At 42.6% G+C, this 18,213-nt stretch overlaps 1 protein-coding gene across 1 annotated transcript in view; it reads left to right on the forward strand.

Annotated features, from left to right (window-relative positions):
- Positions 1-1,147: 1,147 nt before the first annotated feature.
- The window catches only part of SMAP2 (small ArfGAP2), a 48,343-nt gene continuing 31,277 nt past the window's right edge, over positions 1,148-18,213 (forward strand). The window contains exon 1 of the mRNA XM_082614897.1: positions 1,148-1,677. Coding sequence (XP_082471023.1) covers positions 1,575-1,677 — 103 coding nt within the window. The 5' untranslated portion in view covers positions 1,148-1,574. The remainder of the gene's footprint in view (positions 1,678-18,213) is intronic.

The raw sequence follows: 18,213 nt of genomic DNA on the forward strand, positions 1-18,213 counted from the left end.
AGGCAGAGAATCAAATTGTTTTGATTGATAAAGTAATAGAAAATTTTAGTTTTTCTCTGATGAAAGTTTTCAGGGCATCCTGATGTTTGGGGGAAAGTAAAGAGATGGAGGAGAGTTTGCCTAGAGATAAGATAACTCTGAGCATCTGGTCTTACCAGCTTCCCTGATCCATTCTTCCCATAGCAGCAGTGACCTTTTAAAACCACTAATTGAATCATGTTGTTCCCCCTCCCCCCAGGACAGTGCCTGATACTTAGAAGTTTCTCAGTAACAATCTGCTAAGCGAATGAATGAATGGAATGAGTGAACAAAAACATTTGCCAGATGGCAGGTGGGTCCCTAAAGAAAAGGACAGCCATTGAGAAATTCTGTACTTACTACACTCTGTAGTGAGGGTGGCTTTGGACAATGGTGTTTAATACTCATTTTAAAGTAGTTACCTCTTCTTTTACTGTAATTACCCCTCCTGTCCACCCCACCTCTCCAAATAACCTTCAGTAAAGTTCTGCTGCACAAAACTGCACTATTTTGGGAGGATTGAGGAATGAAACAAGAAAGTGTCTAGGCACCAGGCAAAACAATGCCCAAAGATGTCAGTAATCACAAGAGGAGACCTAATGAACAGGGGGACCAGGAATTCAGCAGGAGCATGCATTCCAAGTGAGAGGTAACCAGAATCCTCTGAAAAGCTGGGGAGGTTGTGATGTCCTCTTATCCTGGGTTAGGAGGTTGGGCCCTTCTATCTGGCTGTTGAAGGAAAGAATAAGCTGGAGGACTTTGGAGTATTCATAACCACCACGTTACATAAGGATGGTAAATATTTAACTCGTAGAGAGGTTTTGGGATTATATTGGGATAATGCATATAAGGCGCTTAGCACAGCGCCTGGCACATAGTAAGAGCTCAGCTAATGTTAATTGTTGTTTCCCTTCGCTTGCCTCTACTCTCTCCGCTCGCTTTCCGCCGGCTCCATTCATTCTTTTCCAAGGACATGCAGGGGGCGGGCCCACTTCCCCCTCCGCCCCACCCAAGCTCCGCCCCTCATTTCTGCCCCGATTGGTTCCTGAGAGGCGGAGCGGAGGGAAGAGCCCAGTCCGAAGCGGTGGGGGCGGGGCGCATGCGCGGGCTGGGAGGGGTGGAGGAGGAGAGGAAGAGCTGCCGGAAGTAGGCGGCAGAGGTGGTGGGAGGGCTGGCAGCAGCTGCCAGGGAAACCGAGGCGCGGGACGCACGGCTCACAGACAGGCAGGCCTGGGGGTCGTCTCTGCGCCCGGCACGCAGGAGGCCTGAGCGCCCCCCTTGCCTGGGCTGAGGGTCCCAGCCTGGTCCGGCAGCCTCGTCGGGACCCGGGTCTTTCCCTAAGCCCGCCAGGGGGCGCCGCGCTGAGGGGCTGCAGAGTGGGGGGCGGGCGCGGCTGACCCGAGAAGGGGTGCCGGGCCGGGCGGTGGGAGAGGGCTCTTCCCCGCTCAGGAGGTGCCCCTGGGCGGGGGACCAGGAGTCCTCACCTCCGGACTGAGGCAGGGGTTTCTGGGGGCGAGGAGGGCGCGTCGCCCTCTGCCCCCGCCGGCACCCTGGCCATGACGGGCAAATCGGTGAAGGACGTGGATCGGTACCAGGCGGTCCTAGCCAACCTGCTGCTGGAGGAGGATAACAAGTTTTGTGCGGACTGCCAGTCTAAAGGTAGCGCATCCCTCCTGGCGGGCGAGGGGTCCAGCCTCCGGGCGGCGCGGGGGAGGCGGCCTGTGTGGTGAGGGGGCGGTCTCTGGAGCTTAGGTGGCCCGGATCATCTAAATGGTAACGCGTGCTACCGTTGCTGATGCGGCTGCTAGGTGTTCTGCGGCGCCGGAATTGGTGTGGGGAGAGGTTGGGAGGGCGAGTGTGTGTGGTTGGGGGGTGGGGCGGTGGTGGTGTGGGTGGAAGTGGCGTGGTGTGTGCAGGTGAGAATGTCTGTATTTCAGGGCTCTGAATGAGTTCTGAGCCGACTGTCAGTCCAGAGGCAGCCCAGAGCTCACAGCCTTCCGCTTGCAAAGCTGTGGGCGAACTGCGGTGGTGCGCGCGGGGGTGGGGGTGGGGGCGGGAAGAAGCGAGATGACGGGGAGGAAAACAGCTTAAATGATTTTTAAAGGTGGTGAGCGTCGCTGCCTGCTATTTGGTTAGCAGTTCCATCTGTCATCTTACAGCCTTGCTGAGATCTGACAGAGCGCTTAGGTGCTTTCCTCTTTCTGGATGTGTGGAGGGGGGAACTATGCAGTGACACAGTGCGGACTTCTAGACAGCCTAGCCCTGGCTTGTGGAGTGTGTTGGAGGCCTGATGTGTGTGTGGTGGCAGAAACTAGCAGACTGTGTCTGTAGTGCAGGATTGGTTTAATCAGTCCGGAGGAGGAAGCAAGGGATACATCGAATCTGTTGCTTTCATGGCCATCGAAATATGACCATTGTAGACTGGCAGAGCCGTTTAGTCTTTGTTTTCTGTGCCCTCAAAGACTCATGATTTGATACAATTACAAATCAGTATGCTACGAAAGCTTGGTTATTAGTGAAATATTTGCACTCGAAATTGACAGATTATAAATATTTTGTTTCCTTATTTTCATTCTGAATTCTTTGGAATATAAATTGAAGTTGGGAAAATTCTTTTCCTTTTTGGTTTGGGTAGAAAGGGATATATTGTGGGAGCTATTGTTAATTTACTTTTGTTCATAATGCAGTGAATTTGCCTGGATTGTTTGCCATATAGCATGTTGGGCGTATAGTACACAGCAAAGGTTCAAATGTATTTGTATTTATCAATATTGAGAAAGGAAGTACATGCTTAATTGACGCTTTCACTTAATTACCTTTTATTTTAGAGAAGTAAGGGTTTTTTTGTTTGTTTTTGTTTTTATTTTTGGCTGCGTTGGGTCTTTGTTGCTGCACGCAGGCTTTTCTCTGGTTGCAGGCGGGGGCTACTCTTCGTTGCGGTGCGCGGGCTTCTCATTGTGGTGGCTGCTCTTGCTGGGAGCACGGATTCTAGGCACGTGAGCTTCAGTAGTTGTGGCACACGGGCTCAGCAGTTGTGTCTCGCGGGCTCTAGAGCGCAGCCTCAGTAGTTGTGGTACACAGGCTTAGTTGCTCCATGGCATGTGGGATCTTCCCAGACCAGGGCTCGAACTCTTGTCCCCTGCATTGGCAGGCGGATTCTTAACCACTGCGCCACCAGGGAAGTCCGAGAAGTAAGGTTATTTAAGGAGAACAGGAGACAGATACTTTGATTTGGACACCTCGTAGTATATTTTAGTACCCTTTACCAATGGATAAATGGCATGTGCCATTAGGAAAGCAGGTCCCCAGACTTCTCTCCTGAATTTTTGCATTGGCAATAATTCATTTAAAAAAGTACTTAAGAATCAATTTACGTTGAGTAAGTTAATTTCTTATAGTTGACTCTTGTGAGATCTTGTGCTAGATTTACTGGAAGATTCAGTTTAAAATTTAAGAGTATATCTCTTGGTTTTACTCAAATTCCCTTGTGTCCTCAGTTGACAGATCTTGAGTCACAGTGAAGCAACCCACTGGAGTGAGCATTGCTACATTTGGGGAGTCAGATGCCATTTTGATGATTAGTACCACCCCCATCCCCTATTTTGCATACCACTCTTATACTTACTCATATTCCTATAAAATATAACACATGGAAGAGAGGTTGATTCATCACTTCTTCCTCCAAATTTTCCGTTGATAAAGATATCAACAGAATTACTGGGGATCAGGTAATAAAACATTAGTCAATTCATTCTTAATGAGAGCTAGTAACTGCTGGCCTGTAAACTTTATTAACTGCTCTTAATAGTAGAATCCTGGTTTCTGAAACAATTTCTTTTCACAAATTAGCTTTACATTTTGGCTTGGTGGCTTCAGTGACTCGGCCATTGTATTAAAAAGGAGATGACAATGTGTGTCAGTCATCTTTCAGTTAAGACATTTGTTGTGGCCTCAGTTTATCCAGTTTGTGAATTAGGTAGCCCCTTCCACTCTTTCAACTCCTTTTACTCATGTTCCCTCTCCTTTTTCCTGATTTTAGTTGTTGTAATCATCATGTGGACAAATGTCAGACCATGGAAGGAAGAGACACTTGCATCTGTAGATTAAGTTAGCTGTTAAGCTCTGGTAAAAATAAATAATAATAATACACTTAGTGGGAGGAGGAATTTTAAAGCTGTAGGCTAAAATGAGGTTTGTACTTGAGTATTTATCTGTAGGTCTCATGTCCTTTCTTCCTTAGAAAACTGAGAGCTTAATTGTATAGGACCTGGTGAGTGACTGCTTGCTAATCCATTAGTATAAAATCAGATGATGTAGCCCTGAACTGCAGACCTTTGAGCAGGTATTTTTGGTCTTTTTTTTTTTTTTTTTTTTTTTGCGGTACGCAGGCCTCTCACTGTTGTGGCCTCTCCCGTTGCGGAGCACAGGCTCCAGATGCGCAGGCTCAGCAGCCATGGCTCATGGGCCCAGCCGCTCCGAGGCATGTGGGATCTTCCCGGACGGGGGCACGAACCCGTGTCCCCTGCATCGGCAGGCGGACTCTCAACCACTGCCACCAGGGAAGCCCAAGCAGGTATTTTTGTAATGTTCCAAAATAACTCTGGCAATAAATCTTTTTAAAAAAAATCTTAAAGCTCATTTAAGAATATTATCTTTAGATATGTAATTTGAACATCAGAATAGAGAATAAACATGTGTTCTCTTTGTATAGTACAAGTTTTGTTGGTTCTGGGGTTTTTTAACTTTCTTGAGCATGAGACTCACCAGTTTCCGGTACCTCTAAGGCATTGAAATAATTTCTGTGTGGGAACGGAGACTGCTTTGGTATTGCCTTTAAAAAAATGCTGTGACTTGCTTTAGGTTGAAAGCCAAAGCCCTTAAGTTATTGTGACCTTTAGGGTAAAATTTTGGACTGACTTAAGTTGTGGAAGAACGGAGGACAAACATACTGGAAATTTCAGATATGTTAGTGGTTAATTCCATCTAGTTGAAGCCAGGTTCCATTTTTGGATAGACCCTTGGTGGGGTTATACTGGTCTAAGGTTTAGTCTTTAGCTCTGCAGTTGCATATTTATTTTATCAGTGTGCCTGGAATAACCCCTAATCAACCTCGTCAAAGACTGGTTTAGGACTTCCCTGGTGGCACAGTGGTTAAGAATCTGCCTGCCAATGCAGGGGACATGGGTTTGAGCCCTGGTCCAGGAAGATCCTACATGCCATGGAACAACAAAAGACTTGTTTAAACTGGACATTATCTTATTTACCATGAAAGGATCTACCTTTCTGATGACCTGAATACTTATATCCACTGTTGGGACATTCCTTTCTCAGTATCAAGGTTAGTGAAAAATTGAGAGCTGTTTAATGAACAAAGAATTAGAATGGAAGAAATTTGATGGTCTTGAGGAATATTTACTTCCAACTGTGAAATACCACATGGAATTCTGGAGTCTGACAAAAACTTTGTAATACCTTTTTACTTCTCTGTTCTTCTGCTACATCCCATTTCTGAAATGTTTCACTTTGAATCACCTAACCATTGCCTTTGTTCCAACTCCCATTATGTATTCTTAAATTTCAATTCACTTTTTGCAAAACCACTTTCATGTGGTTCAAAATTCAAAAAGTTCAAAAGGGAATATGTACAGTGAAAAGTTGTGTTCCTGTCCCTGATCCCTTAGCCATCATTTTCCAGTGCTTCTGCAAGTAACCACTGTTAGTAATTTCTTATGTGACTTTTAAGAGATAGTATATGCATGGACAAAAAAACTACATTTAAATATATTTCTTTTCAGTGCTTTTATGCAAATAGTAGCATGTTACCCACAGTTCATGGCACCTGGCATTTTTCAGTCCACAGTATAACGTGGAGGGCATGGAGATTCCCTCTCCATGCACATTAAAGAGTGTCCCCATTCTTTCAGGGTATTAAGTTGAAAGATATGCGTAAGTGATTTGGAAACATCTACTCTCATTGAAGTCATCTTAGAAAGTGTCCTAGGCCCATCCATAGCACAGGTAGGCTCACCTTTCAGGTGGCAAAGAATCAGAGCTGTAGACTTTTGATGTTGGAACATACAGTTAAACTCCATTACTCTGATTATTTTAGCTTTGTGACCTTCAGCACACTACCTTTCTCAGTTTAATTTTCCTCATTTGAAAAATAAAAATGCCTCGTAAACTAAAGTGTTACACAAATGTAAGCATTATTTATTATTACCATTGCTGAACTTGTTTATTTTATCTTGATTTTATTCATTTCACTTTCAGACTTTATTCCCTTAAATACTCTAGTTACTGGAAGCCACAGTTAGAATTACTCACTGAATAACTCACCAAATAAAAAACCACCTAGTTCTTAAGCCAAAACCATTTCCTATAGGACTTTATGGTACCCTTGAGGATGGTCTCTGGATGTTTTCTGACTCTTCAAAGTTGTATGAAAGGTTAGACCATGGAATCTTTCTGTAGACATTTTTTTTTTACTATTAGTCCCAAATTTTAACTCCGGTAAATTAATCTCTAGCTTTGCTTTACTTTTGTTTTCTGTCAATAGCTAAATCATTACTTGTTAAATATCATTCCTTAGAAATGAACATTCCTATCAATTTTTAATTATTTTAGCTGTATCTGTGGCACCTCTTAAGAGATTTTTTTTTAATTGCATCAGATCTGGACAACAGAAGGAATTTTCCTTCCATCTCTAATTGTTAAATACCCTTCTCCAGCCAAAATCAAATAACTTTCTGGCTTTTTACAGCTAATGCACCTTAACTCTAACAGTTGTAGTTAGGTTGACACAGTTTTACTGAAAGTAATTTATAAAAGTCCCCATTAGTTGTCTTTTAATATCAACTTGTTAAACCTGTTCCCTGGGAGATACTTTCGTATTCGTTCTCCTTGCCATTATCCAGTGGCAGTGGGATAGATAGAGAGTACAAAATGCCTTATCTTTTAAGAACTCTTTGCAAGCCTGAGAGTACAATCCCACACTATATATATTCATTCAGAAAATAGTTCTTAAGCACCTGCTTTGTGTCAGACACTGTACCAAGACATGTAGATTAAAAGATAGGGCCTTTGGTTTCAAGGATTTTATAGTCTAATGGACAAGCAGATGTGTAAGCAGATAAATGATGCAATGTAGTAATTATCATTGTAGGATTGTGTACAGGGAGAAATGAAAGCATTGAAGAAAGCAAGAAAGTCTGCCTAGGAAGTCATGGCTCAGAGAGACAAGTAGGCTATGTCTTGAATGATAAGTGTGACTTTACCAGGTGAATTTAGGGCATTCCAGGCAGAGGAAGCAGAATGTGCAGGAGCCAAGATGTGCTGTACCGTGTGTGTGTGTGTATATGTGTATGTGTGTGTGTGAGATTCTTTAGTATATTCTCACTACATGTTGGGGATTGGTGAGGGATAATGTAGGCAGAGACCCATAAGGTTAAAATCCTCGCTCTGTAGTTGACTTGCTGTATGACATTGAGATTATGAATATGCTTTAGACTCCCTGTTGTGTAAGAAGCCCCTAGTATTGGAAGCCCACCTGCTACTCAGATGGGATTATAAATATTGCAAACATGAAATGTTCTCTAACTGCTGAGTAGTAAGGAAGGTCTGAGTATTGTGCCCACTAGATCTCCATGGAAGTGTACCCTCATGAGAACATTAAACTATCTTAGAGAAGTCTAGTGAAATGTCAGCAGTAGATGTCATGCCATTTCTGGAGTTGATGACATTGAATTTTGAGGCTGAGCATGCTCTCACACTCAAGCAGTCTAAGAGTGTTGAATATTTGAGTGTGCCCTTGGTTGTTCAGTGCTTAGGATGTGTAAACAGGCAGTTGCAGCCACATCTCTCAGTATACCTTTCAACAAATCTATTGCTTTTAAATAAATCAGAAAATTTCCTTCTTTCTGCATTTTTCATCTGATGTCATTATGGTATGTAGGTGGCAGCTTTCTTGGGCACGGTTGTCTATATTACTGTTCACCACATGAGTCATTGTCAGTTTCTGTTCTGCCTGAAAATTCCATCTTGGAAATAATGTCATGCAGCTGGAGACCACAACACGGTACTCGTTACGAACATTGCAGCTGGCTTTGTATGTTATGTTGAAAGCTACCTGTGCCATAAGGAAGAGGTAAAGTGACTTATTAAATGGACTCAGACTCAATTCCTCCAAATGATATCCCCTGTGAAAAAGATGCCCAGCAAGAATCTGCATAAAACACACATGTGTTTTACATTCTAAGCATACAATGCCTAACTTTTGTCCTTGTGTCTGCTTAAATCCTTATCACAGTTATACTTCTGTTTGAGCAAGTGGCCAGTTTAAGTAGATACTAACTTTGAAGAAGTTCTGTGTTGGCCCCTGGAGTGTGACAGTTCAGCATACCACATTGAAAAGGTAGGAACCAAGTCTATGTAGAGTAGAACCCCTTAAAGTTAACTCACTTTTACCAAATTCCTCTATTGTTAAAGAAATATTCCTCTGCTAGTTAACTTCTTAAAATTGTAACTTGCTACAGTTAACACATGCACTAGAATGTAAGCTCCGTGAGGGTGGGGGTTTTGTGCCTGTTTTGTTCACTATAGTATTCCTGGCACCTAGAACAATGGTTGGCACAGGTCAGGCTCTCAGTAAATATTTGTTTGAACAGTATAAATCCTTTGTTTCTTATTAGAAGAAATCCTTTATAAGTTATCTGAATGTTTGTGTAATTCTTAGGAAAGCTAAGTTTTAAAATGTATTTTAAAGGCAGGGACCCTTCAGAGAAACAGAAAGCACTGTAGGTGGTACAAGCAGAGGGAATTTAATATGGAATAGTTAACATAGGTGATACAAGAGCCAAGAAGGTCAATGGGGTGGTGAGACAACCCAGAGATTGGCAACACCTGGGAGCTCCTAGGCCCCTAAGGAAATTAGAAGGTGCTGGTGTCACCAAAGGCCAGAAGCCTGAGCCATCTGCTGTGAGCTAGAAGCCTGGAAAGAAGAGCTGTCTGGTGGCAGCTGGAACTCGGACCAAGTAAGATAGAGAGCATTACCCTGGCTTCCCTCCTTCTCTTGCCTTTCCTCATCGGTGCCTCCCATTGGTGGAACTTACTCAGAAATCAGTTGGCAAGGGAGCCTGGGAGATGTAGTTCCCTGTGATAGTGTAGAGCAAGGGGAGGATCCAAGCTGAGGCAGGCAAAGGCACAAAGGCACTTAAATCTCCAAGATGTAATTCTTTCTCCTTGTAAGTAAACAGTTATTTTGGACAAGCGATAAGAAGGGTTTTCAGGCAGATAACCTCTTGTGCTTCAAAAGGATCTAGGATCTTAACTGTTGCCGGAATAGTAATTAGTCCTGGGAAGTAATGTAACTTTGTATAGTCATGTAACAAGTAATGTAACTTTTATGTAGCCATTGCCTATATAATTAGGATGTGCGGATTCTGTGGAATCTGTATTTGACTTTTGGTCTCCACCAGGACAATTTATCGTTTGGTTACTCAGAAAATAAGTTCCCACCCTGTTAATTCTGGGAAGCCTTAAGCATGATGTGTATGCACTGAGCTTGTCCCATCTACAACTAAAAACTTTGAGTCTGTAACACTTAAGATGTACAAAGAGAGTTTTGAGGATTGCAGCCTTAAAACATGGTACAGGTTAGACTTTCCTTGATCGTTAAGGAAGTTTTCCTTGTGCCACGTATTTTTTCAAATAGTTTGATCGGTTTGCCTGTGCTGCCCGCCCCCAGATTCAGTCCAGTTACCACTGGGTGAGAGAGGTAAGATCACTGGACATACTATCTTCTATACTGAACCTGAAAAATAAAAAATATTTTGTCTTATTTGGAAGGTTGCTGCCGCTCCATTTAAAGACAAAGCTTCTCAAGTTATGGCTACTAGTTTTCTCCTTGATTATAAAGTGTTTAATGAGTTATGTGATACAAGTTTAGCACTTTCTAGAAGTGCTTTTTTTGTCAATCAGGTCACCTGCCTTTGGGCGCCTGCCACGTTAATGGAATTGGTGGAACTAGGCCAACAAGGGTTTTCAGTGGAGTGTGAGTATGTTTGCTTTTAGGCTGTTATTTTCCACAGAAGCTATGGGTAAGGAACCCTCACTGAGTAAAGTTACCAATGGTAAAAAAAAAAATTGCATAGGTTTCATTGTTTTTCTCTTTTCTCCAAAAATTAACTTCCTCTTAGCGGGTACTACTATAATTCACAGATGTGATTGAAATGTAATTTGGTATTGTAAAAAGCATATCAGCCTGCTTCCCAGAGTACCAGTTGTTCCCATCCAGTCCATTTTACCTTAAGAGGTACATCTATGCGTTTTTGAAGCCTCATGTTTAATAATTACAATATTTTACTACTGTATTTGACTCTTCCATTTTCCAAACTTTCTCCTTCCCTACCCCACTCTTCTGGATCCTATATTTCCCCACAGGCTTTGTGGATGCTGGTCCATTGATGGCTGAACTGCAGGTCCCTTCCCAGTGAAAAACCCCAGAGATGAGCCAAATCTGCCTTCATCTGTGGCCATCCATCAGTGTAAGGTTGCCCTGGTGGTTGTCTTCAGTTTATCCACCACTCCCCTTGACCCCCATGCATGTGGCTGAAACACCCTGGAATCCCACCTTTGTAACATATTGCTGGGATTTTATTATTGCTGCTCGTTTTCATTTTCAAGTAATGTTAAGTAGTTTTCTGACCATTTTTTGTTGACCATAGCCCTCTTTTCCCCATTTGTATATTTCCTATGGGTATTCTGGTTTGATTTTTACATACCTGTAGGATATGGTTTATTTAGAAACTACTGGACTTCATAAGCCCACTTGGAAAATGCTCTGTTGATCCTTATTTAATTTCAAGTCAAAACTTTCAAAAAGAAATGTCTTAATCGGAAACAATGAGAACTGGATCCCTCAGGCTTCGTGTCATTTCTCCTCACACAAAAAAACAAATGTGTAACTTTCTCATTTTATCATGTGTTGAAAATAGTAGAGCAAATACAGGAGGAAGAGAGACCTACTCTCAGCTGTAGCTGATAAACCTGTCCCAGCATAGAGATGTGAGAAAATAGAGCACCTTTTCTTTTCCTCCATTGCAAATAGCCATACTGTCTTTCACAGCAGTTGCTAGTGATGGGAAGACCATAAATCCCCATACCTCTATCTCAGAGCTTATACCTTTAGATGTGAGTTTGCATGTTAATCCTACAATGTTACTTCCTGAAGTGCACACGAAGTAAATTTTAACTTCTTCCTCTTTTCTTGTCTTAGTGGAAGTCCCCTCTGTGTGTGTGTGTATTTAGAAATGAGATCTCTAGTGTTTCAAGCCTTGAGTTAAAAACTTTGTCTTAATATTGTTTAGATGGTTTTTGTTCTAATGTCTTCGAAAAATAATTTCGTACAGAATTTTCCATGTGAACTGGTAATATCATATGCTGGTGAGGGAAGGGGCATTGGTGTCTTTTCTTGATACTTTACCCCTTGGGTTATAACTGACGCAAGCCCTCTGATGAGAAATAGGAAGGAAACTCCCTGTTCTTTTTTCTGAAACTCCCTGTTCTTATCATGATGCTTGTGTTCAAAATAGCTGGCAAAAACGGACCTAATGGAAACCAATTTGTGTGACGGCTGATTTGAGAAAGAAAGAAAAGATTCAGGCTCTTCTGCTGTGTTGAAAGCATTTTTATTGAAATAATAGCTGTAAGGACTGGGGACTTTGTCTCTCTGAAGGTAGATATGAGGGGTTGGGTTGGAGAAACTGTTTCAGACCAAGGAGCATTTTGAGCAAAGGTCTTTCGTAGAGTGTGAGTGCTATTATTAACGTTACTAGCTTTTATGTGAGAGAAAGGAAGCATCATTAAATACAACATTGGAATCAGGAAGATTCCAAATCACCTCCTCTGAGCATTCTGACTTGGTTTTGAGCCTAGTCTGTAAATAGGCACCAGGCACAAGTGACTCAAATCAAGGGCAGAGTAAAAAATAAGGCTCAGTTTCATTAGACTTATGCATATAAGGGGAAAAAAGGGACTTCCTTGGCTGTCCAGTGGTTAAGACTCCTCGCTTCCACTGCAGGGGGCGGGGGTTTGATCCCCAGTCGTGGAACTAAGATCCCACATGCTGGATGACCAAAAAGAAAAAAAAAAATTTTGTTACCATAGGAACAGACTCCCAGACCAGTTGTGCTTATTAGCTAAAGATCATTAAATGCTTTTCTTTAAAAAACAAAAACTTTATTTTTTCTCATTATGAAAGTTATTCGTATTTGTGATGAAAATCATTGGAAAGTATGAAAAAGTATGATGCAGAAGATATTTCATATAATCCTTATCACCCATTTTTTATTTCATTTATATTTTATTTCATTTATTTTTATTTCATTTATGTTTCATTTATATTCATTTATATTTCATTTACATTTTATATTTCATTTCATTTATACTATAATAATTTTGTATCATTATTGTTTTGCTTAACATTTATCATAAGCATTTTTCATGACATTAAAAACATTTAAATGCCTTTATTGTATTCCATTGTTTGAATATATCATTACTTAACTCTTGCCCAATTGTTGGACCCTTGGGTCTTAATTTTTCAGAGTTATAAGATAATGAGACATTGTGAATTTTTGTGTCGCTGTGAGACTTATGGGTTATTTATGTGTTCAGAGTTGAGTAGTTATATGGGCCCTCTAATTTTAAGGAGTTGTCAGGGAGTCCTCTGGGTTGAGCCCATGTAGGGATGGCCTTGCCGTGGGGGCAGTTCATTTTGAACTGCCTCATGGCAGTGGACATTTGAGACAAGGAGCACAGAGAGCTGGGGAGAATCCAGGCTTGACCGTAAGGAACACATTTATGGGACATGATCACAGCAAGATGGGCTAAGATATATTCTTATATCTCACGTGCAATTTCCACATTATGTACTTGGCATGTGGAAATACTGTTGGGCCGTTGATCAGCATCTTATGTTGTTCATACAGGCCTCCTTCACTTAAACTCAGTCCACTGAGAGGGAGGATTAGAAGCCCTACATTGGTGGAAAGGGGATAACAGCCACTGTTTTTTGTTTTTGTTTTACAAAGCTTTCCTTAGACTGAATTCCATGAGGACAGGACTGAGTCCCGTGTTTTCCTGTTAGCTAAAGCACAGCATCGGGAACATAGTGTCTGTGTCTCCGTTGTGAACACTATTCTAGTTATGCGTGTTCAGATCATAATCTTGTGTAGTTTTTTGGTTTTTTTTTTTTTTTTTTTTTTTTTTTGTGCGGTACGCGGGCCTCTCACTGTTGTGGCCTCTCCCGATGCGGAGCACAGGCTCCGGATGCGCAGGCTCAGCGGCCATGGCTCACGGGCCCAGCCGCTCCGCGGCATGTGGGATCTTCCCAGACCGGGGCACGAACCCACATCCCCTGCATCGGCAGGCGGACTCTCAACCACTGCGCCACCAGGGAAGCCCTTGTTTAGTTTTTTGAAAGTCACCCCCATACTCTTAACTCAGATATTTGAAGCTCTGTGACATTGCAGGAAGCTGAGCAGGTGAATCTCAAGCTTGCTCTGTGGCAGTTGCTTCTGTGCACCATCTCTTTTGTGTGCTCTGGCATCTGTACCACCTTGAAAGCTGGAGCCAGTCACAGAGCTGGTATTCTGCCCTTTCCGTAGGAGGTCTCAGTGAGACACACCATTTTAGAGGAAATGGAGCAGGGAGTGTAAAACGGGAGGCTGAAATAGCAGTCCTTTAGCCTTTTTGTGGGCTGGGAGTAAATATTTAGACACTCTTCAGGTGCCATAGAGATTAATCATAACCTTGCAACACTTTTAGAGGCTCCCCTTGTTCCTAATGGAACAGGTTTGTCTAATTTGAAGAACCTTGCTTTGGCTCTTTCGAAGCCGCGATTTTTTCCCCAAGAGACCTGCCCTGAGTTCCTCTGTGTAATGTCCCCTTTGCAGGAACTTTCTATCCACACGGGTGGCATCTTTGTGCCACCCACTTGCACCGTACCTTCCGACCCGTACCTCATTATGCCCAATTCCGAAACACCTGTCTTTTGGAACAGTGAATATCTTCTTTAGAAAAAGGGCAAATCTCCACTTTTTGCTCTGCTCCCTTAAGCCAGGGCTGTTTTTTTTGTTTTGTTTTGTTTTTTTGCGGTACGCGGGCCTCTCACTGTTGTGGCCTCTCCCGTTGTGCTCCGGACGTGCAGGCTCAGCGGCCATGGCTCACGGGCCCAGCCACTCCGCGGCATGTGGGATCTTCCCGGACCGGGGCACGAACCCATGTCCCCTGCATTGGCAGGCGGATTCTCAACCACTGCGCCACCAGGGAAGCCCGCCAGGGCTGTTTTGATGACTAACATTCTGCGTGTCCCTAGACTAACCATCTGTATTTTGGTCCCAGAATTCATTTCTATTTTGCTGTTTCTGTAGAGATGAAAGTTCTCTAGCTTTTGGATACGGTTGTGATTCAGTTAAACTCGCACTGGTTTTCCATCTGTTTGCCATTGGTTGGGGCTCCTCTGATGTGTTGGGAAAGCTGCACACTGTCGTGGAAGGAAGAAGTTCACATGTCTGTGGTCTTGTACAAGAGTTCATTTGCTGACTCGGAAGGTTTTGTGTAAAGCCTCTCTCTGCCTGTGTGAAAAGCACGAGCTTCCCTTCAAACAGGTGAAAAATGAGTTCTGCCTGGCTGCTTGTTCTTCGCTCTCCTCCACTTCTGGGCTTCCTCTGAGGAAGAGGAATGTGGCTGGGAAGGGGTGTGGATGAGCCTTCACACACAAACTCAGGCCTTGGGCTTTCCAGCAGCAGAGAACGTGTGTGTGAGAAGAGAAAAGAACACCTGAAGAATAGGATATCAATTTAGGGACTATTATTGAGCATCTACTATGTATAACACACATTTGGGGTGTAGAAAGATGATTCTCATTCCAGTCCAGCTGATGATTTCTTCTATGAACTTCGGTAAATGAGTTGACCTCCCCGGGCCTTAGATTCTCCAGCTGTGCTTGGACTAGATAATCCTTAAGGTTCTTTCCAGTTTTGGAATTCTGTATCGAAATGTTTATCTGTTTGTTACAGAACAAGAGAAACGGCTTTTCCACAGGACTGGCATATTCTTATATCTCACATGCTTCAAACTAAGTGGCTTCAAGATGGTTTCTCAGCACTATTGATGTTTCGGATACTTCTTTGTTGAGAGGTTGTCCTGTATAGGAGGTAAAGCAGCATCCTTGGCCTCACCTACTAGATACCAGTAGCACCCCAACTTTCTGCCAGTTGTGACAACTAAAAATGTCTCCAGACATTGACATTGCCACTTGGGGGGGAAAATTGCTTCAGTTGAGAAGCACTGCTCTAAAGAAAGAAGAGTGGTACTGTTTGAATGTGGCTATTTTTAATATCTATTTTCATATTGGTTCTCCGCTGCTTATTACCTGTCCTGGGGTTGGAAGATGAAGAGCAATCTCATTGGTCAAGAGCTCTATCACCTTTCTTTGGTAGCTTCTTCTAAAGATATGCCTCCCCTCAGTGGGCAGGCTTACTTTGCATCTTCAGTATTTTTTTCAGAATATGAGAAGCTATTGGTTGTTGCAAAGAGGAAGCTAAGGCTTTAACGGGAAGTAACTTAAAAGACATAAAGAACTAAATGTCCCCAGGGAGTGAAGGCAATAACTTCTAGAGAATCGAGTTAAACATCTGTTTCCTGAAGTGAGGTCATGAGTGATAGGAAATTAGTTTAATTATAATGTCAAGTTTTGAAATATCAGGTCCACCTGGCCGACTTTGAAATAATTGCCCAGCTGTTAGCTCAGCAATCCATCTCTACACACCTCCAACCCCCAGCCTGATGAAAGCCATTGAGGTAGTGATTGAAAAGTTCTAGCTCTCTTATAAGATCTGGGTTTTATCCTTATTGCTTTTGCTACAAAATGTTGGTTTTATTTTATTAAAAAATTTGTTTTAATTTTTTTAACCATTTTTTTGAAGTATAGTTAGTTTACAACATTGTGTTAGTTTCAGGTGTACAGCAAACTGATTCAGTTTTTGTTTGTTTGTTTGTTTGTTTTTCTGGTACTCGGGCCGCTCACTGTTGTGGCCCCGACCACTGCGGAGCACAGGCTCCGGACCCGCAGGCTCAGCGGCCATGGCTCATGGACCCAGCCGCTCCACGGCATGTGGGATCCTCCCGGACTGGGGCATGAACCCGTGTCCCCTGCATCGGCAGGCAGACTCTCAACCACTGCGCCACCAGGGAAGCCCCTGATTCAGTTTTTTATATATATATATATATATATATATATATATATATATTTTCTTTTTCAGATTCTTTTCCATTATAGGTTATTAAAAGATATTGAATATAGTTCCCTGTGCTATACAGTAGGTCCTTGTTGTTTATCTATCTTATATATAGTAGTGTGTATATGTTAATCCCAGAGTCCTAATTTATCTCTCCCCCACCCCCAAAATGTTCTTTTTAGGTTGAATTACTTTACATTTGTCCCCAGTGTCATCTTTTTCTCATCTCTTTTCAATCCACATTCTGGACTGGGTTGGGTGCAGAATGATGCTCTTTGCTGATCGGGGTAGAGTGTGTGCTATGAGCATCCTTGCTGGGATGCTCTGGGATCCCAGAGCCATGACTGAGACACTTGAGCCTGTGTCAGTCTCTATCCCTCAGTCCTGGCAGGCTCCGTGTTCCATTCCAGCTGAGCCTTTGCCGGAGTAATTGGCCACATGGAGCCTTCAAGCCAAACAATTGTTTGTACTGAGATAGTCTCACTGTTTGGCTCCTAATGAAATAATCTCCTTCCTGCCCCCAATGAAAGCAGCTATTTTTTATTTCCTCCCTCCCCTTTTCAGAGAAGCCATGCCTCAGCTACCACTCTTCTCGCTTATTCATGAATGCTTTAAGCAGCGTCTTTGTGTAGAGGAAATTAGCTAGAGCCAAAATATCCGAGCTAACCAGGATACAAGGAACATTAAGGACACCCTTCCTCCTAATTTTCTATGTAGGATATTTAAATCACCTTTGTGTGGTTTTCTGAGTATTAAGGGATTCAAACCTCAAGTCCACATAAGAAAAATACTCATTCTAGGTTTTTAAAAAGTATGCTAACTTAAGCAGTTGTTACCTAAAGGAGCTCACAAAATAAAAACAAATATAAAACCCAGCACCAGAACAAGCATAGATGAGTGCCACCGGAGAATGACAAAGTGCTGTGAGAGTCAGAAGAGGAAGGAAAAAAGGCTTGATGGAGACAGCAAGATTTTCACAAAATGAGGTTTTGCAAATGGAAGTAATAGCCCACGTAGAGCTATTTGTGAGCAATATTAAGTTGATCCAGAAAGTATAAGTAGTCCAGTTTTCCTTATTTGTCAAACCTGTGAACCTCCAAAACATGAATTCAGGAAAGAGAATCCACAGGTGGAGACAGAAAGTTGCCCAGGTGGCCCTAGTGTGTCCTGCTTCTCTTTCCCTCTTTGGGTGCTTCTTCTGGATTATCGATGCTTTCACCGTATTGCTGCCTCTGCTCTAAAGCTCTGGCTCATATATAGGCACAAATCACTTCCTTTGATTCTTTTCCCTTAGCCCTGTTAACACCATTCAGAACTTTGAGTACAAAGAGGGAACAAAAAAGGGAACTTATCACAAAATATATGAAACTAAAAAACAGCTACCCTTTTCTTTGAAGGTTTAACTTCTGATACTACCTCGCTCGGCTTGTTCCCAGTCCCTGTTCTGTTTCAGAATCTTGAGGTCACTTGCCTTAGCTTCATAGGACCAGTGTAGATTCTTAGTTACCTTGCTTGATTTTTTTTTTTTCAGCACCTTTTTTTCAGGTCCTCCTCCATGTGAAAGGTACTGTCTAAGGACCCACCACCAGCAATTTTCTCTCTGCTCATTTAGGGCTCTTTTACTCATTTCTCAGTGGATAGGCATCCAGGCCTCTTCCTAAGGTTACTGGCATAATCAGAGACCTTATCCTCCAGGCTGAACTCAAGATTCTCCAGAAAGAGAGGGACTTCCCACTTGGAGGCCCAGCACTGTGTACCACAACTTTCATACTGGTCTCTCATGGGAGCATTTATTTAACAAGAGCTATGAACATACTGGTTTTTTTTAGAAGGGGAAACTTGTATTTTGACTTCATAAAAATTTAAAACATTTAAACAGCAAAGCATTTGCTAAACA

This window comes from Mesoplodon mirus, assembly GCF_964341445.2.
Source record: "Mesoplodon mirus genome assembly, chromosome: 3".
NCBI classification, from domain to species: Eukaryota; Metazoa; Chordata; class Mammalia; order Artiodactyla; family Ziphiidae; genus Mesoplodon; species Mesoplodon mirus.